This window comes from Nomascus leucogenys, chromosome 14, assembly GCF_006542625.1.
Source record: "Nomascus leucogenys isolate Asia chromosome 14, Asia_NLE_v1, whole genome shotgun sequence".
NCBI lineage: Eukaryota > Metazoa > Chordata > Mammalia > Primates > Hylobatidae > Nomascus > Nomascus leucogenys.
The window spans coordinates 45,344,995-45,369,775 of record NC_044394.1 but is presented as its reverse complement, the minus strand read 5'-3'; the positions used below and the strand labels follow the sequence as shown (position 1 = coordinate 45,369,775).

Below are 24,781 nucleotides of genomic sequence, written 5' to 3'. Positions count from 1 at the left end.
CTAGTAAAAAAGAAAGTCAAGGTCAGGTTTGGAGGGAGGGTGAGCTACAGTAAAATATATAAGGAGGACTATATCAAGAAAAAAGCCTCTCACATAAATATCTTAAAAGTCTCCCTCATCAGGCCACTGTAATATTTACTAAGGCCTAATACCAGCCAGGCCCTATTCTAAAGAGTATGGTATAAAAATGAAGTCACAGCCAGCCTTCCTTCCCCTGAGGAGCTTTCTCCACTACTCACAAGTTTCCTCCATGGATCTAGGTTTCCATAATCACATGGAAAAAGCCCTTGCCACCGTTGAAGGCCTCACTCAGCTACCTGTCCCCCAGAATTCCACAATTTGTTCATGTGTACTCTCCTCTTTGGTCAGACCATATCTTACAGCTTATAAGGTACCTTAATGTCTATTCAAAGTCATGTCCCTGGTCAGGCTATACCTCTACACAAACCCCTCTCTCCACCAAGGGTCAGCTCACATCCCACTACATAGTCATCCCTTCTAGAAACATCTGGTGAGCATCCATTGGGTGATAAGTTGTGAGAGACTTTGGGGACATGGCCTTGGGCAAGCCACAGCTCCCAACCCTAGAATAGAAGCCAGTCACTGTGGCTCTGGATTTGGCAATGGGATTCATACCTGTGGCACCAAAAGCAGAAGCAACAAAAGGAAAAATAAATTGGACTTCATCGAAATTAGAACTGTGTGTCAAAGGATACTATCAAGAGTGAAAAAACCCATAGAATGAAGTTTGGGTGAGGTGGCTCAAGCCTGTATCCCAGCAACACTTTAAGAGGCTAAGCTGGGAGAATCACTGGAGCCCAGTAGTTCAAGACCACCCTGGGCAATAGAGTGAGATGTCATTTCTAAAAAACAGAGAAACCCAGAGAATGATAGAAAATATTTGGAAATCATATAAGGATCTATTATATAGAATATATAAAGATTCTTACAACTCAGCAAAAACACAAACAATTGAATTTAAAAATGGGCAAAGGATATGGTAGACTGCCACAGTTACTACTTGAGACTGTCACCATGACAGTTACTACTATTACTACTTGAGACCATCATTACAACGGTTACTACTGTTAGTACTTGAGACCATCATTACAAGAGTCACTACTGTTACTACTTGAGACCGTCATTATAACGGTTACTACTGTTAGTACTTGAGACCATCATTACAAGAGTCACTACTGTTACTACTTGAGACCGTCATTATGAGACTGAACGAAGGGGGACGAACATAGAAATGAAAACTTAAGACAAAAGAAACTGTTTTAAAAGAAGGGTCCAGGGAAGAAGAGAGCTCCCTGCTTCTAGTGAGCAAAGGCAGCCCCCTGAGCTTCCACAGCCCTTCGTATTTATTGGGTAGAATGAGCAGGAGAAGGAGGTAATGATTTGTCAGCTCCTTAATTGATCACAGGTCATAACAGGCTTCAGATGTACCTAATCACAAGAAACACCACACTTGGGGCACAACTGCCCTCAGCATTCCTTCTGGGTGGCAGATGCAGTTTGTCAGTTTGCCGGCATTCTGCATTTATGAGAAACGGTTTGCTGTTTACTCATATAGCCTCCAGTGGTATACTGAGTTGACCACGACCCTCATTCTTTCGGCCTGTAACAAAAGGACTTGAATAGACATTTCTCCAAAGAAGATATACAAATGGCCAACAAGCACATGAAAATATGTCCAATGCCATTAGTCATTAGGGAAATGTAAATCAAAAGTACAATGAAGCCAGGCAGAGTGGCTCACACCTGTAATCTCAAAACTTTGGGAGGCTTAGGCAGGCAGATCATTTCAGTCCAGGAGTTTGAGACCAGCCTGAGCAACATGGTGAGACCTTGTTTCTACATAAAATGCAAAAATTAGCCAGGCGTGGCAGTGCATGCGTATAGTCCCAGCTACTTGAGAGGCTGAGGTGAAAGGAGTGCTTGTGCTCATGAGGCTGAGGCTGCAGTGAGCTATGAAGCTATGATCGCACCACTATACTCCAGCCTAAGCGACGGAGACCCTGTCTCAAAAATAAATACATACATACATATATACATACATATAATGTGATAATGCTTCACATTCACTAGAGTGGCTATAATTTTTTAAAAACGAAAAATAAATGTTGGTGAGGATGTGGAAACATTGCAACTGTCGCACCTTGCTGGTGGGGATGTACACTAGTATGGCTGCTGTGGAAAACAGTTTGGCAGTTCCTCATGAAGTTAAATATAGAATCATATGATCCAGCAGTTGCATTCCTCAGTATATTCTCAGGAGAATTGAAAACATACATCCACAGAAAGAAACTTACACATAAATGTTCACAGCAGCATTATTTACAATAGCCAAAAGGTGGAAACAACCCAAATGTCTATCAGCTGATGAATGTTAAACAAATGTGGTATATCCATACAGTGGAATGTTATTCCGCATTCAAAGGGAACAAAGCACTGATAACGTGCTACCACGTGGATGAACCTTGAAAACATTATGCTAAGACAAAAAAGCCAGATACAAAGGGCCACATATTATATAATTCCATTTATATGAAATATACAAAATAGGCAAATTCATAGAGACAGAAGGCAGATTAGTGGTTGCTAGGGACTGGGAGGAAGAAAGAATGGGGAGTGACTGCTTACTGGGTACAGGTTTCCTTTGAAGTGATGAGAATTTTCTTGAAATAGTGGGGACAGCTGCACAGCATTATGAATGTACAAAACGCCACTGAATTTTATAATTTAAATGGTTAAAATGGTAACTTTTGTACTTGGTATATTTTACCACAATAAAAAGAAAACCCCAGCCAGCATGAGATTCACACACCACAAATGAGCTATATGATGACCAAGCCCAGGGATGGGCAGATTCATGAGGCCTTCCCTGACCACCAACCCTTTGTCGTGTACATGCACCATAATTATGTGCACATACTCATGTTTGATTTGTCTCAACTAGATGACACATTTTTTAAACTCTGGGACCATGGTGTGTATTTCTTCCTTTTTCTGTGTCCCCTCACCATCTAACATATTGCTGCAGATAGAGGAAACCCATAAAACTTGAGTGGTAGATTCACTGGTTGCAAAATTGAACATTGTGGTCCGGATCAAATAGGCAACAAGGAGCCATTAAAGTTTCCCTAGGGACACAGGAATATGAGGCAGCACGTCTGAAGACAGATCCACTAAGAGTGGGCAGGGTGGGTTGGAAGGGGGAAGGTCTGAAGGCAAGACCTTTTTTTTTTTTTTGAGATGGAGTCTCAACTCTTGTCGCCCAGGATGGAGTACAGTGACGTGATCTCAGCTCAACTGCAACCTCCGCCTCCCAGATTCAAGCGATTCTCCTGCGTCAGCCTCCCAAGTAGCTGGGATTACAGGTGCCCACCACTACACCTGGCTCTTTTTGTATTTTCAGTACAGATGGGGTTTCACCACGTTGGCCAGGCTAGTCTCGAACTCCCAGGCTCAAGTACTCCACCTGCCTCAGCCTCCCAAAGTGCTGGGATTATAGGCATAAGCCACTGCGCCGGGCACAAAAGACTTTTAAAGAGCACACTGCCATATCTTAACATGAAGATCTTCAACCAATCTTAAACTGAAACTGATTAAGCAAGCCACAGCAAGCCAACTCTTGCACTGTTTCTGCACACAAACACCCAGGCCTCACTCTTTCCAGGGATGCCACCCTAGTTGGTAATGGAGACGATTTCAGAGGGCACGCAAGAATGTTCATCTTCCCCTATCCTCTTCCTTTTGATTAAGGCAAGGTTAAGTCTCAATTTGGTAGTACTGACTATACCTCCCAAATACTTGCCTATCAAAAAGGAAGCAGGCCTCAGGCTCCTAACTTTTTGTAGGCATCAAATCTAAAAACAGTTTTGTTTTCATTTCTTTTTTTCTTACCATGACCTTCCACTTAGATCAAATGATGTAGTTTTCATTTATGGTAAGGACATAAAGTTTCCCTTTTAAATATGTTTTAGTTTTCCAAAAGTGATTCAATTCAGAGATATATTAAGTAAATAATGGATCGGTTGGCATGTAGATACTTTTTAAATTCCAAAGGTAGCATGTATGCTTCTAAAGTTTCACAGCCTCTGACCCTATCAAACAAATGTCACAGGAGTAGATAAGTTTTTATTTATATTTATTTATTTATTTATTTTTATGAGATGGAGTCTCACTGTCGCCCAGGCTGGAGTGCAGTGGTGCAATCTCGGCTCACTGCAACCTCTGTCTCCTGGGTTCAAGCGATTCTCCTGCCTCAGCCTCCCAAGTAGCTGGGATTACAGGTGCATATCACCACAACCGGCTAATTTTTGTATTTTTAGTAGAGACGGGGTTTCACCATGTTGGCCAGGCTGGTCTGGAACTCCCAGCCTCAGGTGATCTACCCACCCTGGCCTCCCAAAGTGCTGTGATTACAGGCATGAGCCACTGCAACTGGCCTGGAGTAGATAAGTTTAAAACACCTGGGAGGAGAGCAGAAATTAAGAGACAAAGAATAGTGATCCAGGAAGCAATGTGACCCTCAGGACCTGTGTCACATCCACAGTGTTCAGGAGCCTGGAGCAGAACAAAGGAGAAGGCACTGGGATTAACTGGCAGGCATAACAAAAGGTCTAGTAGTAGACTGAAGATATTTAGAAGGCTCTGTCCAGAAGACAGAGTGAAGTGGTGGGATAAAGCCATGCAACTAAGCAAACAAAAGTGACTGCAGTCAATTTATGATTTCCATATTCACGTGAGCCCTGTCTCTCCTTGCAGTACTGGCTTACTTGTGTCCCTGGTAAGTCACTCATCAACAGCATTAGCCTCTCCCTTCCATGGCCTCCTTTCAATGAACTCAAAGACACTCAAGTCTTTCACCTCTCAGAGGAAGAAAAGCCTCCTTCAGCCCTTAGTCTTGCTTTCATTACTATCTTGACAACCTCCCATCCTCTAAAAGACATGAACAAAATAGTCACAGTAAAACCATTCTTAACAAACCCAAACAAGCCAAATATTTATCAAGAGTAAAATGTATATATAAATGATGTGAAAATCATACAATGCAATACTACAGTCATAAAAATGTACAAACTACCTCTATAGACAGCCACATGGACAAATCTAACGAACATACTGTTGAGCTCAAAAAGCCAGTCACAAAAGAATAAACACCAAACATTTCCATCGATAAAAGGTTCAAAGGCAAGCAAAACCTAATTATAGTGATAGGAGCCAGAACAGTGGTTATATCTGCAGAGTAGAGAAGGGGTAATGAACAGAAAAGTTCACAGGTAGAGTTGTCACATAAAATACAAGATGCTCAATTAAATTTGGTAAACAATAAATACTCCTTTCCCATAAATAGGTTCCATGCAGTATTTGAGATGTGTATTTTTATTTGCTAAATCTGGCAACCCCAGTCAAGGGTCGTATTTTTGGAGAACAGGTCATATTTTATTTTATTTTTTTGAGGCAGGGTCTGGCTCTGTTTCCCAGGCTGGAGTGCAGTGATGCAATCATGGCTCACTGCAGCCTCCTGAGTAGCTGGGACTACAAGAATGTGCCACCACGCTTGGCTAATTTTTTCAATCTTTTATAGAGATGAGGACTTACTATATTGCCCAGGCTGGTCTTGAACTCCTGGGCTCAAGGGATCCTCCCACCTCTGCTTCCCAAAGTGCTGGGATTACAGGCGTGAGCCACTGCGCCCAGCCCCCATATTTAATTTCTTGATATTCATTTTGTGATCATCCATTGTGCATCTTTCTGTATATGTGTTGTACTTCATGTTCTTAAAAGTTTTTTAAAAAGCAAAAATACATGCAGAACCTTGCAGATTTATAAATATTTCATCCATCCACTGTTTTTCCTTCCCATCCTTAATCACTGCACGTGAGAGCTATGATACTTCTGCAGGCGGCAGGCACTGGTAATCAGAGTGTTGCCGGGCAAAAAGCTGTAGGCTTTACTTTCATTTTTAAAATTACTTTTACACAGCATACTTCTTGATTTCTGGAATCTGTTTTCATGTCCCGCCTCTGGGGCCTTTCTTGTTTGCGTGGCTGGCTTAAACTTACCCAAGGGCAATGCTATGCTGGAAGGCCAGCCTCTGACCATCAACCAAGAAATACACACATCAGTGTTCAAAGTTGGACTGACCCGACGTGTAGGGGTCAGAATTCAATGGCGTGAAGCTACAAAGAACGAACCGGTACTTTAGGGCCAAGAACTTAGATACAGTGTTTGGAAACCATAAAGCCAAATACTTCAATCTGCTGCCTGCTTTCTAAAGTTATCAAAGGTTTACACAATTGCCTTGAGTGGCTCCATCTAATTCCCTCCCATCTAACTGGGAATTAGCATCTCCTGCAGACACAGATGGCCAACCAAAGTGAAGAGTAGTAAACAGTATAAACAAAAGCCTGAATCATTTTTCTGCTGTCGTTTAAATGAGGTGCTATTTATTGGCAAAATTCTTCCATGCTCAGCGATTTTTGTGTTGTGTTGCTTTGTTCCGTACGTTCATCTTCTTTTGAAATGAACCCCTCCAGGACAAGCGCAGTGGCTCAGCCTCTAATCCCAGCACTCTGGGAGGCCGAGGCAGGCAGATCACTTGAGGTCAGGAGTCTGAGGCCAGCCTGGCCAACATGGTGAAACCCCATCTTTACTAAAGACACAAAAATTAGCCAGGTGTGGTGACAGGAGCCTGTAATCCCAGCTACTCGGGAGGCTGAGGCAGGAGAATCATTTGAACCTGGGAGGTGGAGGTTGCAGTGAGCCAAGATCGCACCACTGCACTGCAGCCTGGGCGACAGAGCAAGACTCCGTCTGAAAAAAAAAAAAAAAAAAAGAAAAAAAAGAAAAAAAAGAAATGAACCCCTCCTAATTATAGAGGAAAAACAAAATCCCTCCAAGTTTGGGTGCCTGTCTCTATAGTTTGGGAGTAAACTTTACAGGCTGATAGAACTCTTATCTGCCACCTACCCCTCTTGATAAGTGCCAGATTTCTTCGATTTGATAATTGCAACAGTATCTTTTTTCACACAGGATACTGGGGATAATGATTAGGCTTCTGGGCTGTGGAGACAAGGTTGCTTGGAAGAAACCCAGCTTCACCACTGAGACTGTGTAGCTCTGTGCCTCAGTTTCCTCAATAGTAACTGGGAATAAAAATTATCTAATTCAAAGGGCTGTTGGGACACTGGATACTGCATAAAGTGATTAAAGCACAGCGCCTGGCACACATTAAACCCGCAATGGTTATCGTCACTATTATTCGCTACCTTTGAGGGTCCTGCCACCTATAATGACTATATGTTTCTAAATTAGGAAAAACATTCAGATGCAGTTGGAGAGATGGGAGAAGCAGCCTATAAAGTTTGGTCCAAGTTGCCACCAACCCAGGGCAACAGCATGGGGCCTCCAGGAGAGTCCGCAGAGGTGGCCATGCCAGGACCCTAGACTCCAGCCGGGAGCTGTGACCTTGGAGGCCCTTCCTACTCACGTTGCAGTTGAAGCTGTTGCCCGGCAGCAGAGGCAGGGCCATGGCGCTCAGTGTCCGAAAATTTGGGGTCCGAGAAGAGAGCCCCGCAGGCAGCGGCCACCTACAGGCCGTGTTCTTGGGCCCCCACGTTGCCTGGAGACGGGAAACACACATCACAGACGGAGGAGGGGCATCACAGAGGGAGGAGGGGCGGGGGGTTGGTGAGAAGGATCATGGGGGGCAGGGGACACCTCTGCGGCGCGTACCTCCTCCCCAGCCCAAGTTCCCCTCCACCCGCTTCATCCCCGCACACTCAGCCAGGTCCTGGTCTCCTGAGGAGTCCTCTCTGCACACGCAGTGTGCACACACACAAGATTGTTCCCTGCCCCCGCCGCTTTCTGGTTTAACCCCTTTATAGAACTCAAAGCCTTTCCTGTACTTTCTTGCTTTTCCAATTCTTGTCACCAAGTTTTTTGCTATGTGGTTCAAACACACAGCAAAGTACAGAAAATATGACGCCCATGTGCTCACTGAGATGTTACACAAGTCGATATTTTCCTATGTTGCATAGACATCAGCTTTTATTTTGTAATTAAAACGTTCCAGATGAATCTAAAGCCACATATACCCCTAACGAAAACGCGTTGTAATGGTAACCACCACCTCAGTTTTTCTTCTGGATATTTTTATATTTGTTGTTTGTTTTTGTTTTGAGACAAGGTCTCACTATGTTGCCCAGGCCCATCTGGAACTGGGCTCAAGCAGCCCTCCCGCCTCTGCCTCCCAAAGTGCTGGGATGACAGGTATGAGCCACCGTGTGTGGCCCATTTTTGAATTTGAACTAAACGTTTGTAAGGACCAATCAGGGGTGGCCAGGGGTGGAGTCAGGTGTCACAAATTGCAACCCGTCACTCCAACGTACACCCCAAGATAGCTAGGCCAGGAACCTTTTAACCTATTTAACCTTTCAAATCCATTTTCATACACAGAATTTGCTATTCAAGTTCCATATCAGGTCAACAAATATGTGCTAAACAATAATTAGGCCTCATGTGATTAAGAATATGGATTATAATGCCAGAATGGATGGCTTCCTATCCTCACTCCACTGTTTCCTAGCTTGCTACTAGTGGTCACGTTACTTAACTTTATATGCCTCCATTTTCTCATTACTAACAAGCATATAATAATAGGACTTAGCTGGTAGGGTTATTCTGAGAATTAAAAAGATTAATATACTTAAAATCTTAAGGTTTGCCATCATGCAAACACTATGATGAAAGTGTTGTGTATGTATATAAGCTATTATTATCAACCTATAAACTGATACTGAAATACAACACCATACATCTCTTTAGGAAGACTTCCCATGTATCTAGTTTAAGACAGATAGAATGGGAGGCTTTTATATATATATATATTCATTCATATATACACACACACATATATAACAATACTACTTAGTCATAAAAAGAACAAAATCATCTTTTTTTCAGCAACCTGGATGGAGCTGGAGGCTATCATCTTAAGTGAAATAACTCAGAAAGTCAAATACCACGTATTCCCATGCGTAAGTGGGAACTAAACAAAAGGCACACAGACATATAGAGTGGAATAATAGACACCGTAGACTTCAAAAAATTGAAGGGTGGGAGAGGGATGAGGGATGAAAAATTGTTTACTATTAGGGTGATTGGTACAATAAAAGCTCAAACTTCACCACTTCTCAATATATCCATGTGACAAAACTGTATGTGTACCCTCTAAATCCATAAAAATAAAAAAAATTCTGAAAACATAAGTTACTGCAATCTCAATAGAAACATGGGAAGAGCGCCAGAATAAAGAGCCAGTGGAAAAAGAAATGAAAAACATAGAAAGTAGGAGGCATAGTCAACACATTCTTAGTAAATGATTACATGTGGAGTTAAGGAGGAAAAAGTGATGACTCCAAGGTGTCTACAGAAGAAGTTCCTTAGGGTGATGCCTACTTTACCATGCATATTTTATCTCACAAGTCACATATGGTATTAGCAGTAGTAGTGGTACCTGACATCTTGTGTTTCTCTACCCTTCTAAGTCTTCAAACCATACTGCCATGATTTTAATTCTTTACTTTTTTTAAAAGGTATTATGGCCTCTAATTTTGTTCCTACCAATCAGTCATAGTTTTCTCTGCAACTCAAAAGCATTATAATGTAACTATGAAAAAAAGCATTTTCATCTGGGAAAATGTAATTACAAAACTCATTTATGAAACACTATCCACTTGACAGCTTATTATACACTCTATTGTGCTTGTGAGTTTGACCGTGAGTACTATCAGAGAAACTTCTAGCAATAATTTCAATATTGTAGGTTATTTAAAAACCAGTACCAGCATTATTAATGATTTTACAGAACATTTTCCTCACATTAGATATTACTTACGAAAAAAGATACAGGGAAGCACTTGAAAAACTTAGCATATATATGTAATAAAAATTATTATATTACCTTATATAACTAAAATAGTAATTTAATAAAATTACATTTTAATTTCATAATTGATAAACAACTAAAATAAAATAGGTATCTGTATGTAACCTCATTAGACTTCTATCCTATTTTAAAATCAAAATAATAATCTAAAAATATAAATAAAAACAAAATTATAACTCTCTAAGTTAAATTCTATCAACAGAATTTGGTAATACATAGTAATTTGTGTTCAATGAATTACTTATAAAAAACTATTTGTAATTGTACTTATTTTTGAATATAGTAATGTCAGATATTATTCTCACTTCTTCATTAACTATGAAGAATTGAGGAAAATTTGGGCTACTTTAAGACCTTATGTCCCATTTTTAATGGAAAAGGTATCCATAGTATAGATATAACTCAAAACAAAGATGGATAAAAAATTTGGACAAAATCTTTATAAATTCTAGAACCTAAATAAAACAAAAAATAGTTGATATGAATATAAGAGTTATAGTGATGATATTCAATGTGACTTATTGGTGAGATCTGTTGATATGAATATGAGTTACGGTGATGATATTCAATGTAATTTATTGGTGAGATTTGAATTCCAACTTTTCTATGCCATGAAATTAGAAATGATACTAAATAAGAACAAATAAACCAATCTTTCATTAAAAACTCTCAGAATTCATAAGATGACAAAAAGTTTAAAAATCACTAAAAATCTCAATGTCAAACTATCAGATCCTAAACTCATATGGGGGAAGATGATCAGCGTAGCAGTTCCCAACACAACCCAGCAGATGGCAGTAGGCTGTTACAAAGTCAGAAAGATTTAGAAATAAATTATACATTGCTAGTTATTACACATGTAGATAGAGCATCTAATAAAAACAGTATGCTATTCTAATATAATACAGGTACCACATCCTAAAATGCATTATAATTTATCCTGATTTTGTGGTAGTGACCTATACATTTCTGAACAGTACAAACAGCTAATATGCCTTCACATAAAAAGGCAACAATTACTCATAACTCAATCTCAGTAAAATTCAATAATAATTAAGAAATTTTGAGTTGGTTTAATATGAGTAAAACAAATATTAACTTTGAGTTTCTAATTCATTCATGTGGGAAAAATTAGAAAAATCTAAAGAAGAAACATTTTGTAACAGAAACTGTTAGTGATCAGGTGTTATAAAATAGGGATTTCAGATGTGATTTATGCACTTCAACTGTGTAATTTTGAGCATAATTGTGTAGTTGTGTCATTGAACATGTCTGTACCTTAATTTATTTCCACAGTAGTAATCACAAGCCTTTTCCAACACAACTCAAACCCTACATATAAAATAAAATAGCGTATGCAAAGGAAGGGAAAAATACTATGCAAATGTAACATTATTTTCACCAACATGAAGTTAAAAAAAGGAGTTTTAAAAAGAGAATTTGTCCAAAGGCATCACATGATTCAGAAAATAAAACGCTAAGAGAAAAGTCAATGGATTTGGTTCTCTGAGTTGTTCTAGAGTATATCTTGAATAACATATTCAAGGTAAATATATTGTGACCTGGATGAAGTTTGCCTTCCCATTGGCCCTATGGTACGGTCTAGAGGTGACACACACAGGCTCCAAAGTTTGGACAGCCAGGCTCATAATTAACTTTCCATTCACTTTACTGTATGACCTTGAGTAAATAAGCTACGTCTCTGTGCCTTAGCTTGTTCATCTCTGTGATGGAGTAGGAACAGTAACTACCTCAACTTGAACAAATACCTGCCAGTTTCTTCCTCTAAAATGGAGGTAACATCTTCTCATTTTATTGTGAGCTTCAAATGAGTTATTTATGAAAACTATACAAATGTAATGCAGAAAGTTTTCCACTAATATTTCAGCTTTATTTTTTAATAATTCCATTACCTATTTTGTCTTAAGATGATGAATATATACAGAGATATATCTACACCCACACGAAGAGGATATCTAACTGGATGATTTTCAGATACCACACTCAAGGATTGCTTTCAAATAGTATCAAGGGTACCCCTTGTGGTAGCAAACAAGGGAAGAATTATGCACGCAGCCTAGTAAGCCCCTTAACATTTTCCCTATACATCAGACCGAAAAGGGCTGTGGTATTATCCTTCCATTATAAATAAATCAAATATCATTACAGATAATAACTGTATTATTGTCCTAATATCCTTTTTCCAAAATGTAAATGCTCATTTTCCTCAGGTGCTTATGGAATTGTTTGGCTCATCTGGCCTTCTCTCATTCGATTTATAATTTGAAAATGGGTTTTCAAGTTTAAAGTATTATTTGAGGCCATGGAAGAGAGTAAATTTATCTGGTCTCTGAAGGTACGTAATCCATGGCTTGAAACTCTTCAACAACCCAATAAAACTATGAGTGTCATGAAAATAGTGGGAAAGACAAGACGTTCTATTCAAATCCAAGCAAATATGTAAAAGTTATGTAATAATGCAAAATTTGGGACTATATATACATGTAAATTTTCTTATTTTTGAATTAATGCACAATGCATTTATCTACCTGTATGTGTATATATGTTCTTACTTTGAATGAATATTCAAATATATAATATCATGCAGACTGAGATTATTTTGCTTTTATGTTTGTAAAATTGCTTCTGTTGCAGGGAAAAAACATGCTTCACTCTGGGTTATCCAACTGGAACATACAGCACAGCCAGACAAAAATAAGCCACATATGACAGAATATTGTCAGCAGTTCTACATTTTTGCCTTTTCCAACTCTATGTAAAATAATATCGTCTCTACCAGTCAAAGAGGGCCCGCTTAGTTCACTAATCCATGACATAACATTATCTAGAGAGATCATTTAACTTAGACATTTCTAAAAGTGGCACAGAATATTGAACCTCTAACCTGAAATGAAATGGTGTATACATTACTAGAACTGTAACAGACATAAATTTAATGTAATAACTAAAACCATTGTACAGTGGTATTATGAAATAACTTTTCCTTCCACTCTATTGGAAGTATGTGATAATCTCTGTTAATTATGAACAAAGGAATTCCCTGGTGTTATCTGTGTCTTTTCTTGGTTCCTGAAAATCCTCTGATCCATATTCCTTCTCCTTATTCGACTCAGCTGCCCTCACAGAGACGCATTCTGGTTTGCTCTTATAGGCAATACCATTTTACTCTCCATGGGAAGGTCTGCAAGTGTTCTCTCCTTCTAATGAATGTGTAGGTTACTCTATTTCTACAGTTCAGAACTCGTAAGTATATCGTTGCTGCACAATGACTCCTCACCCTGTAAGCCAGGTATCAAGATATCTGTATCTACCTGACTTCTTAGTCAACCTTTCCATTGGTTCTGAATTCAAGCAGGGAAAATGTTTTTATTAAGCCATATCAAATTCCAACAATGAAGAAATGCAAATATATCATCTAGGGAAACAGATACGTGTAGTAAAAGCATAGATATGCTTGAGAATAATATGCTACAAACCTCAGGCTAAACAGAAGTCTTACTACAGTTCAACATGTTCCATTTATTAAGCTGAGTATTAAGTACACAAGAATTTGTTCCATTATTCTTGAAAATATGTTTGCTATTTTCTTTACAGAAGGTGTGCAATTCTTGCTTAATGCTGTTTCCTCTGCTGTTGGCAGAGCACTGTCAATTTGGGTAACAGGGGGATTTATATCCAACAAATTTTTATAAAAAACAGAATAGTGTTTTTTTTTTTTCCTTGTTAGGCACCATGAAATTTTTCCCATTAAAAGAAGCACAAGGGTGTTACCTGTGTAACCATTTGAAAGCTGATACTGAGACCTTATGACCCACCTAAAGGCTAGGTCTCTTGCTTTTCCCTTTACCCTGGCAAACATATAAATAAATCATAGAGAATCAAAGTCATCACTGTCTCCTTCAGTTTGGAAGGTGTTCTTGGGTAACTTATCAGCACTTACTTGGTCCTTGAAAAAGATTAATCTCTTTAAATCATTCCCGTAGCACAGATTCAAACTGCAGCCAAATGTAATAAGCTAATTATGGGTAAGATTCAAGTGTCATTCCTTATTAAGTCACTGCTCTAAAACACTTCCTAAGTTTCCTAATCAGTAGACATGAACAATTAATATCTAATTAGCCCTCCATCATACTCACTGGAAATGTTTTCAAAGGAAATTTAAAGAGATCTCTCTCATGATTTCACTGAAAATGTGTGATAGTGTCCTTTTCCACTTAACATATTCATTATTTACTATTTAGTAGCCTACTTGCTAAGATGATTATTTTAAGCATGAAATATGTTGATTGGAATTCATTAGAAATTCCATCATTTTATGGCTATGAACGACATCATTGACAATCCAACCAGTTACCTTTCCATAGGAGGAAATTGAGACCAAGGGAGGTTTAACTTGACAAAGCCACAGTTGCTTATTTCAAGGGTATTTGAGGCCAAGTTTCAAGTCTGTATACTATCTACCACCCTCTTCTTTCCTTTATAGTTTTAAAATAACATTTTAATGTCTTCAACCTACTTCCTAAGATCACTGGCTTTGCTATTCTTGGTGTTATGTAAGTAAAACAGCTTTCTGGCTTCAGTACTTTGACTCTAGATCTCTAGCTTATAATTACTAGGTTATTCAGATTTGCTAAAGCTAAAAGAGTTAAATCACTGTATGAAAGATTTACGTGTTCATTAAATGTTATCTTTTTAAAATGTGGTGTCTCTAGAAGTTGTATATTTTCTCCAGATTTGTTTTCTAGAAAATAATGAACACGCTGGCCTATAAGCTAATGAGACCAGGGTTCAGAAAACAGTTTTCTGGACTTTGTATATTCCTCTCACGTCTAAGGCCAGTAGAGAAGATACCTTACAGGGAAAGTGAAACATGCACCAAGAGAAGAGGAAAAATAAGAAAAGCCCAACCATCAAGTCCCTCTCAAACCTGAGATGGTTTTTTATGTTCACTGGGGCTCGTATGTCCTGGCAGTCAACTTTGGCATAAGAGCTGCGTCAACAGCAACAGCCCCACCAGGAGGCATCTTCAAAATGGAAAGTGACGAAATGACTTCACCCAGCCAGAGCCTGGAATAAGTGATAATGGACATTGAGAAACCCAGTACAACACCTGCACAGATTTGATGGGCTGCAAAGGAAATGTGGTTTGAGATTTGTTCACCTCTTTTTAAGTAACCTTTTCAAATGGACCTTTTTCTTGGCCCTTTCTCCTAAGCTTCCCAGCTCCCAGTGATTCTAGGCACCCACAGGTGTCTGTGGTCCAGTATGTACATGGACAGTCTGTAAACATAATCAGTAGAAAAACATAATGATAATGGTCCTCTCCCCTTTGCCATTGAGCATTACGAAGAATAATTCTAATCTCTTCATTAACAAACATTTCACATTTAAGAGCTGTGCATTGTGAGCAGAGTGTGCGTTGCAAACTCCAACTATATGTAACATCTGTTTTGTTCAGTTAGAAACCTATTTTGAAATTATAGTAAGTACAGAACACTTTAGAGTAGGTGTCAAGGCAAAGGAGAAGAAACAGCTCCTATCTTCTTTTCCTCATTATAATCTAATGATAAACATAGCAAGAAAGCACACAGTTATTTAAAATGTGGTGAGTGCTCTGGTAGGAGGACTCCGCTACTCTGCTTCCCAGAAACTGTAAATCATTCATTACTTCGACTTTCTTCTGTATCTGGAAACTTCCCCTTCTTTTCTGGATAACTCTTGGCTTTTAAACACGGTCAGGTCTGGCCAGGTGCGGTGGCTCACGCCTGTAATCCCAGCACTCTGGGAGGCCGAGGCGGGGAGATCACGAGGTCAGGAGATCGAGACCATCCTGCCTAACACGGTGAAACCCCGTCTCTACTAAAAATACAAAAAAAGTGAACCGGGCATGGTGGCGGGCGCCTGTAGTCCCAGCTACTCGGGAGGCTGAGGCAGGAGAATGCTGTGAACTTGGGAGGTGGAGCTTGCAGTGAGCCAAGATCGTGCTACTGTACTCCAGCCTGGGTGAGAGAGAGACTCCGTCTCAAAAAAAAAAAAAAATCAGGTCTCTTTGTATTAAAACATATTCCTTCATCTCCTTTCCTCTCCTCTTTATAGCCAAATTGTAGAGATTTGTCTACACTCTTAATCTCCAAATATTGATGCTCAGTCCATTCATCAACATTGAAAAGCTGGTTTTCTCTCATCCCTTCTACCAAAATAAATGTTACTACTATCTTCAAAAGTATTCATAATCACTACATCCAATGCACACTTTTCAATCTGTATCTTTCTTGACCTCTGAAAATTCCTTACTGTACATGTTATCTTGAAACATACTCTTTTGCTTCCAAGTGAGTATTTTTCTTTTACTACTTTGACTAATCTTAAATAATGATTTAGGAGATAATAATTCTCTACCAAGCTGTTAAATATTGATTTTATCAAAGTTCAAGTACAGGTATTATTTTTTCTCATTATAACCCTGGTATCCAATAGAAGTATAGTCACAGATGTCATGTGAAATTTTTACATGTTCTAGTAGCTACATCAAAAATATAAAAAGAAACTAGTAAGATTAATTTTAATAGTCCAGTATATCCAAAATGTTATCCGTCAAAATGCAACCAATATGTGTATTACTGAGATGTTTTACATTCTTTGTTTCCACGTAAGTCTTCAAAATCTGATGTGATTTCAGATTCAAACTAGCCACATCTCAAGGGCTTAGTAGCCTCATGTGGTAGTGTTTCCTATATTAAACGATGCAGCTCCAGACTTAAAAGAACTACAATGGGAACACATGGACACAGGAAGGGGAACATCACACCCCAGGGCCTGTTGTGGGGTAGGAGGAGGGGGGAAGGATAGCATTAGGAGACATACCTAATGTAAAATGACGAGTTAATGGGTGCAGCACACCAACATGGCACATGGATGCATACGTAACAAACCTGCACGTTGTGCACATGTACCCTAAAACAAAGTATAATAATAACTACATAATCTCATCTGTCCTTATGGCTTCCGTTACCACTTTAAAATCATGATTCCAAAATGTGTATCTCTAGCTTAGACCTCTCCTGAGTTCTGAATACTTTATATTTGACATCTCCCTTTTAGTGTTGCATTCAGTTTTTATATCTAAAAGTGTGATCGTCTCCTCCCAGCTTGAACTTGCTCCATTGTCCCTTCTCATAAAGGTTGGCACTACTGTCGGTATAGTGTTGCAAGATGGAAACCTAGTTGTTATCTCGATTTTTTTTTCACAACTATGATGATAATATTAACATTATACCTATGTCCAATGTAATACTAAAATAATAATAATTCCTTTGAGAAGCAATCTCATCACATCTTTCCTCCACAGTAGCCCAAATATTAACTCTGTGATGATTACCGACTTTCTGGACGTCAGACCTGTTTCCCTGCTACACGTTTTCTTGCCTCTCTGTTCTTTTATGCAAAGCACATACCTTGCTTCCTTGGCTGTTTTTTTTATACACAGCACTCTTTACAATTAAAATGTTTTCAATTATCTTGTTAATTTATTATTAAGTTGTAAATTCAGTGAGCAACGACCATGCCTGCTTTGCTCACAATTGTATCCTATATGCTTAACAGGTACTTGGTACATCACAGGCACACCCAGCTAACTTTTAAAATATTTTGCAGAAACTGGGTCTTTCCCTGTTGCCCAGGCCCAGGCTGATCTTGAACTCCTGGGCTAAAGTGATCGTCCCACCTGGGCCTCTCAAAGTGCGGGGATTACACGCATAAGCCGCCGTGCCCAGCCGCCAATTGCCTTTATACATATTACTTCATTTAAATATGCATTTTTCCAATGGAAGGAACTGGAGCTTAGATATTCTACACCTCTCAAAATAACACCACGTGGATTTTCAAAAAAATCTTCAAGCATTTATCTACTCATTTATTTGGCTAATGGAAAAAAAAAGCTTCCAGTCACAAACATCCCCAGTCACAAACATCAAGATCCATGATGATAGAGCAAAATCAAATATGCTAAAAATTAGCCAAATGTATTGCATACAGTAGGTCAATACATGCTTATTGTATTGACCTACTGTCAATAAGCATGTATTAAAATACTTTATTTATAAATGTATTATACTTAAAGTATAATAAAAAATTGTTGACACATTGCAGTATCTTTCTAATTTTCTCTAATATCCTCAATTATATAATGTGATTTTTGAAGAATTCTTATATACATTAAGATAAAGATCAAGAAGGCCATTAGCAAAGGATTTTTAAGAGTTTTTTTACAAAGATTATCCATTTTAAACAGATTTTTCTTATATAAATTTCTCCATGTCTTTTAATATGAAACTTGGCTCCCATTAAATATGCTCATTTTTAGTTACTCATGGGATACCCTTACTTATCTGTGATAACAGACACTTGTCATAATTTCCTGTATACTCCTTATGTCAGGGGTATGTTTACAAGTGGTATCATTTACTTCTGGATTTCATTTCCAGCTATTTAATCTCCAGATGCATGAAAAAGCATTTTTAAGATTACCTCTGAAAAAAATACCTGCTTTTTATCTACTCAAAATGTATCTACACTTAACATAAGTACACTTTGGATAAGCATTTTTAGGCAAAACTTTTACTAAGTATATGATAACATAGATAATGAAGGATATCCATGTGTAACTAAAAGTGAAAATATTTACCCGGAAGCTGTGTTTTATGTTTTTAAAAAACCTGAAATAATTGATTTCATACAAAAAAAGTGCTAAAAGAAAAATGCATAATCTCTGTATGATAAAAATTTTCTCAAGCTGTGCAAAATGACCTTCTTGATTTCTATTTTACCTTATCTAAGAATGATTTTAATATGCAATAATACAATTTATAGCAATATGTAACTGCATTTAATAATGATGCAGAAAAGTAAAGCAATGCAGATAAAAATGTTACACTGAACTCATCATTTGACATACTTCATGTATTAGAAAAATTTACTGAATAATGTCAATTATCAAAACATGTAGCTGCTGTGTAGTCCCTTAAAAACTAGTATTTCCAGTATATGTGTAAGTATATTTGTGTTGAACAGTGTTAATACTTTTTATACTTTTTAAAAAAGAAATTGTATGCCTTTTGTTCAAAACCACTATAACTTACTTGACCTGTGTGTGATTTTTATTTTCCATTAAAATATTTATTTTCCAATATAGTTTGGATGCAGGACAGTCTGCATTTTAGGAAGCAAAAAAATAAATTTTAGAAAGGTAAAATATCAAAGCAAGTTTTGTAGTAATAGTGATGTCTAAAAGTTAAAATAGTAGCTGTCATTAAATGAGCACCCACTATATTTCAGGCACTAAACTAGATTCTTACAGACTCTTTAATATTAATATCATACTTTATAAACGTGAAATTTTAGACTGCAAAGTACATAACTTGCTAAAAGTCACAGATGTAACAAACCATGAATCTACAATTTGAACTTAAATCTTTTGGCTTCAGAGAGGAAAACAAAAGAAGGATAGGTAGACAGCTAGATGGATCAGTTGACTGACAGTCTTATCAGCTTCCCTTTACCAAATGCTGATCTCACCACACCAACATAACTTTGTAAAATGTGTTTATTATTTCCATGTTCCAAGTGAGTGATTTAAGGCTAAAAATGATAAGGGCAGCTATCACTGGAAGATCCAGAATTTAAACCAATATTTCACTATCCAGTATTACTCTTTTCAAAGCACTCACCCTTTCTGCTATCACATACAATTTCCACCTCAAGTAACAAATTCAAATATAATCAGTACAAAGTTTATTCTACCCTGAAAATGAAATGTATAATATTCAAGAACAACTTGATGATTCAGATCTAAGAAAACATAGTACTCTCAAAACGACAAATACTGAATAAATAAATATTACCTCCGTATTGGATGTCAAAAAATGCGAAAGGACAAGATACTTCAAGCTGGAAAAATTAGAGTGCAACCAAAAGACAATGGAGAAACCAAACATAGCTGGTCACATATGTATTTTTGGGCAGATTTTTAAGTCTGGGAGTCTTTTGTTTCCTAAGCAGATTTTGTTGTTAGCCAGAAATTTATCTCTCTCTAGGTTATGTAAAATACTGAAAAAAGAAATATGAAAACTTTCTTATTTTTGGGTGTGTCATCAAACAGTGCCTTACATATTTGACTACAAATTTTCAAAAGCTGCCAAATTTTAATTTCTTCTCTTAGTAGCTGTGTATCTACACATATTCAACAAAGTAAGGAATCTCGTAGTGTGTGTTATATTGTTCAAGTATTGATCATCTTGTTGCAACTCTGGAAACACTTATTAGCCCCTGAAGCCTGAATTAGGGGTATCTATATAGAGAGGAAATTATTGGCTTATCAAAAGTGTGCATAGATTCTGTAGGTCAAGTCTATCCATCATAAACTTCCTAAAAGGTAGATTAGATTTTAAGCTCTCCCAATTTATTTTGTTATGCTTTATTGGCACATTCATTTTATACAACTGTTTATACAAAATAAATGGCTGCTCATACCTTAAGCCCCTCCATTAGTGGAGTCCAATTCACCATCTAAGATAACAAAAACATATGAATCTTCAGCTCCTACTGCTATCATCACAGAAGGCTCAAGCTGTAGAATATTTGATGCTTTCTGCTCTCAAAGTTCTGGTCCAGTTCTTTGCCTTACATAACATCTGTCCATGCCCTTGCTCAGAGGGACTCACTGCTCATTCAAAGATCCCTTTATTGTGCTGAATGTTTAATTTCTTACTAATATTCATTCAAATGCAATACATGTATATTTCCATTCAGTCTGTGCTGCTATAATGGAGTATGAGAGACTGGGCAATTTGCAGAGATTCTTTATGGTTCTGGAAACCGGAAAATCCAAGATACGAAGGCAAGCGTCTGGTGAGGACCTTCTTTCTGTGTCATCTCATGGTGGAAGGTGAGACAGCAAGACATTGAACTCCCAGCCTTAAGTTATTTTAAATCAGCATGAATCTGTTCACAAGGCTTCAGCCTTTATGACCTAAACACCTCCCATTGGGCCCCACCTCCCAACAGTGTTTCATTGGATTACGTTTCAACACATGCCTTTTGGAGGGAGGAACACATCCAAACAATAATGATATATAACAGCATTTTCTTTAAGTGATCATTTTGATGAATTTTGACAAATGTTTACAGTAGTGTAACAACCACTTCAATGGAGACATTTCATCCTAAAAATTCCCTTGTTCTATAGATTCAATTTTTATATTCTCCTGAAATTTTATGTTGAAATCTAATACCCAATATAATGGTATTGGGAGTTGGAGGCTTTGGAAGGTGATTAGGTCATAAGAACAGACTTACTCAAAGGAGTGAGTGCTTTTCGTAAGAGACCCGGGAGAGATCCCATCCTTCTACAATGTGAAGAGACAAAAAAATGACAGCCACATCTGAATGAGGAAGTGAGTCATTACCAGGCACTGAATCTGTCAGTAACTTGAATTTGAACTTCTAGTCTCCAAAACTGTGAAAAATAAATTTTGGTTGTTTATAAACAACCCACTCTATGATATTGTTACAGCAACCTGAAGTACTATGTTACACCTAGTGCCCCTTTGTAATCAATCCTCGCCCCCAACCTGACACCTAGCCCGTCTACCCCACTCAGATTTGGGTGGCTACAGTTTTGGCTATTAAATAATGTCACAAAAATTGAATCATATACTATGTAACCTTGTTTTTTATTGAGTTTACTTAACGCTTCGGAGATTTATTCATGCAGTTACATGTCTATGTTGTATTCTTTTTTTATCGCAAACTAGTGTTCCATTTGATTATACTTTTACTAATACATGGGTTTCTAGGTTATTTCTAGTTTAAGGCCATGCAAATAAAGTTGCTATAAACATTAGCAAATGGGTCTCTGTATGAACATGCTTTTATTTCTCTTGGGTAAACATCAATTGATAGTTGAGTCACATGATAAATATATATTTAAATTTAAAAGAAACTTCCCTATTGTTTTCCAAAGCAACTATACCATTGATGTTTCTACATATCCTCACCAGTAGCTCTGTCTTCTGTAATTTTACTATAGCCATCCTGGTAGCTATATAGGGCATCTCATCACAGTTTTAATTGCATTTTCCTAATGACTAATGGTGTTAAGCAAATTTTCAGTGCTTATTTGCCATTGGTATAAACAGTGGTTCCACGTTCTCCATAAGGGATTAGTTCTGGAATCCTGATGGATGCCAAAATCCAGAAATGCTAAAATTCCAACACTGGCCCTGTATAACCTGGGAAAATTAAAAGTTAGCCCTCTGCATCCTTGGGCTGCCCAATCTGGGAATACTATATTTTCTATCCATAGTTGGTTGAATCTGCAAATGTGGAGCTCATACACATGAAAGGCCAACTGTATTTTTTGAAAGTCCAGTTTTTAGTCTGTTTCTACCAGTTATAAAAATTTCCAGTTGGCATATATGGGAACTGTTTTTATGTGGATGGCTGAGGATTCTTTTGGAAAAACACATTCTCAAAAAAGGAACATAGGGATTATAAGCCTAACTTTATAGCAAAATCTGATTTTTTAAAAAGGAATTTTTATTAAAATGTCTAAGAAACATTGGGGCCCTGTTGACATCACTTGGATACCCAGCTGGTATAATCTATGACAGTATAAATTGAAAGAGCCCGTCTATGTACTTTTCCATGGAATATGAGACATTGAGGACTTTGACATAGTGAAGTAAGTGCTAAGGAGAAAAGTTACAGTTAAAAAGCTTCCATTTAAACAGAATGCAGATCTTAAATCAAGAACTTATTTGTACAACTAGAAAAAGAACAAAAAAACTCAAAGGCAGCAAGATGTAGAGAATTTAAAATCTAGAGAAAAATCAATGAAACCAAAAGTTGATTCTTAAAAAAAAATCAATGTGAAAAACCTTTAGCTAGATTGACTTAAAAAAAGAAGGCTCAAATCACCAAAATCACAAATGAAAGTGAGAACATTACTTACTCTGCATAAATAAGTGTTGTAAGAGTACTATCAACAATTATGTCAAAAATTGAATGAACCAGATGAAATCGACAAATTCCTAGAAATATGCAACATACCAAGACTAAATCATGAAAAGATAGAAAATCTGAATAGATCTGTAATTAGTTAGGATTATGGATCTGTAATAAAAAATCTAGCAATAAAGAAAATTCCTGGACCTGACAGCTTCACTGCTGAATTATACTAAACATTTAAAAAGAACTATAATAACATCAGTCCTTCATAAACATTTCCAAAAACGTAAAGAGGAGGAATACTTCACATGAGGCCAGCAGTACCCTACTACCAAAACCAGACAAAGACAATGCAAAAAAGAAGAAAACACAATAGACTAGTTATCTATTATGAAAATCGATGCAAAAACCCTCCACAAAATACTAGCAAACCAAATTCAGCAGCCTATTCGAATGACAAAGTGGGATTTATTCCTGGAATCTAAGCATGGTTCAACACACGAAAATTGATCAATGTAATACCCCATATTAACGGAAGGGAAAAAATAAGCATAATTGTCTCAATTACGCATTTGGTAAAATTCAACATCTTTCATATCAAAAACACTCAGCAAACTAGGAACTGAAGAAAACTACCTTAACATAACAAAATGCATATATAAAAATTCAATAGTCAACATCACACTCACTGTTAAAAGACGGAAAGTTTTACCTCTAAGATCAGGAATAAGACAATGAGGCATACATTGCCACCTGTATTCAACAAAATACTGAAAGTCCTAACCAGTGAAATCAGGCAAGGAAAAGCCATAAAAGGCATCCAAATTGGACAGGAAGAAGTACAATTATCTCTGTTTGTACACAGCATAATATTTTATGTAGAAAACTCTAAAGATAGCACACACACAGTTAAAACTAACAAATTTAGGAAAGCAGTAGGATACAAAAGCAACACATAAACATTAGTTTCATTTTTAGTTACTAACAATAAACAATCAGAAAAGAAAATTAACAAAATAATCCCATTGATTATAGCATCAAAAAGAATGAAATACTTAGTAATTAACTTAGCCAGGGATATGAAAGACTTGTAAAATGAAAACTACGGAAGACATAAATAAATGGAAAGACATTCCATGTCCATGTGTTGGAAGACTTAATATTTTTAAGACGTTAATACTACCCAAAGCAATCTTAACATTAAATACTATGCCTTTCAAATCTTCAGTAATTTTTATAGAAAGAAATAATCTATTCTAAAATACATATGGAAAAACCAAAGGACACCAAATAGCCAAAACAATCTTGAAAAAGAACAAAGCTGGGGAACTCACATTTCCTGGTTTCAAAATTTATTACAAAGCTTCAGTAATCAAAACAGGGTGCCACAGGCATAAAGACAGACTTATAATAAGGCCAATGAAGTAAAATCGAGATCCCAGCAATAAATCTTCACATATATGGTGAAATGATTTTTGACCATGGGTCCAAGACCATTTAATGTGGGAAAAAACAATCTTAAAAAAAAAAAAAAAAAAAAAGGTGGTGGGATGGTGGTGGAACAACGGAAAAATCACATATAAAATAATGAAGTTGGAACCTTATATAACACTATGCAGAAAAATTGACTCAAAATTATTCAAAGATATAAATGTAATACAAAAAACACTGTAAAACTCTGAGAAGAAATAATAGAACAAAAGCTCCACAACATTAGAGTTGGCAATGATTTCTGAGATGTGACATCAATGGCACAGGCAACAAAAGAAAAAAATTAAAAATTGTACTTGATAA

General features: G+C 37.2%; 1 protein-coding gene across 1 annotated transcript in view; it reads right to left on the bottom strand.

Annotated features, from left to right (window-relative positions):
• LOC100597632 (EF-hand domain-containing family member C2) overlaps window positions 1-3,739 on the bottom strand; it is a 189,040-nt gene extending 185,301 nt beyond the window's left edge. The window contains exon 1 of the mRNA XM_030827088.1: window positions 3,674-3,739. Coding sequence (XP_030682948.1) covers window positions 3,674-3,739 — 66 coding nt within the window. The remainder of the gene's footprint in view (window positions 1-3,673) is intronic.
• Between the last annotated feature and the right edge of the window lie 21,042 nt (window positions 3,740-24,781).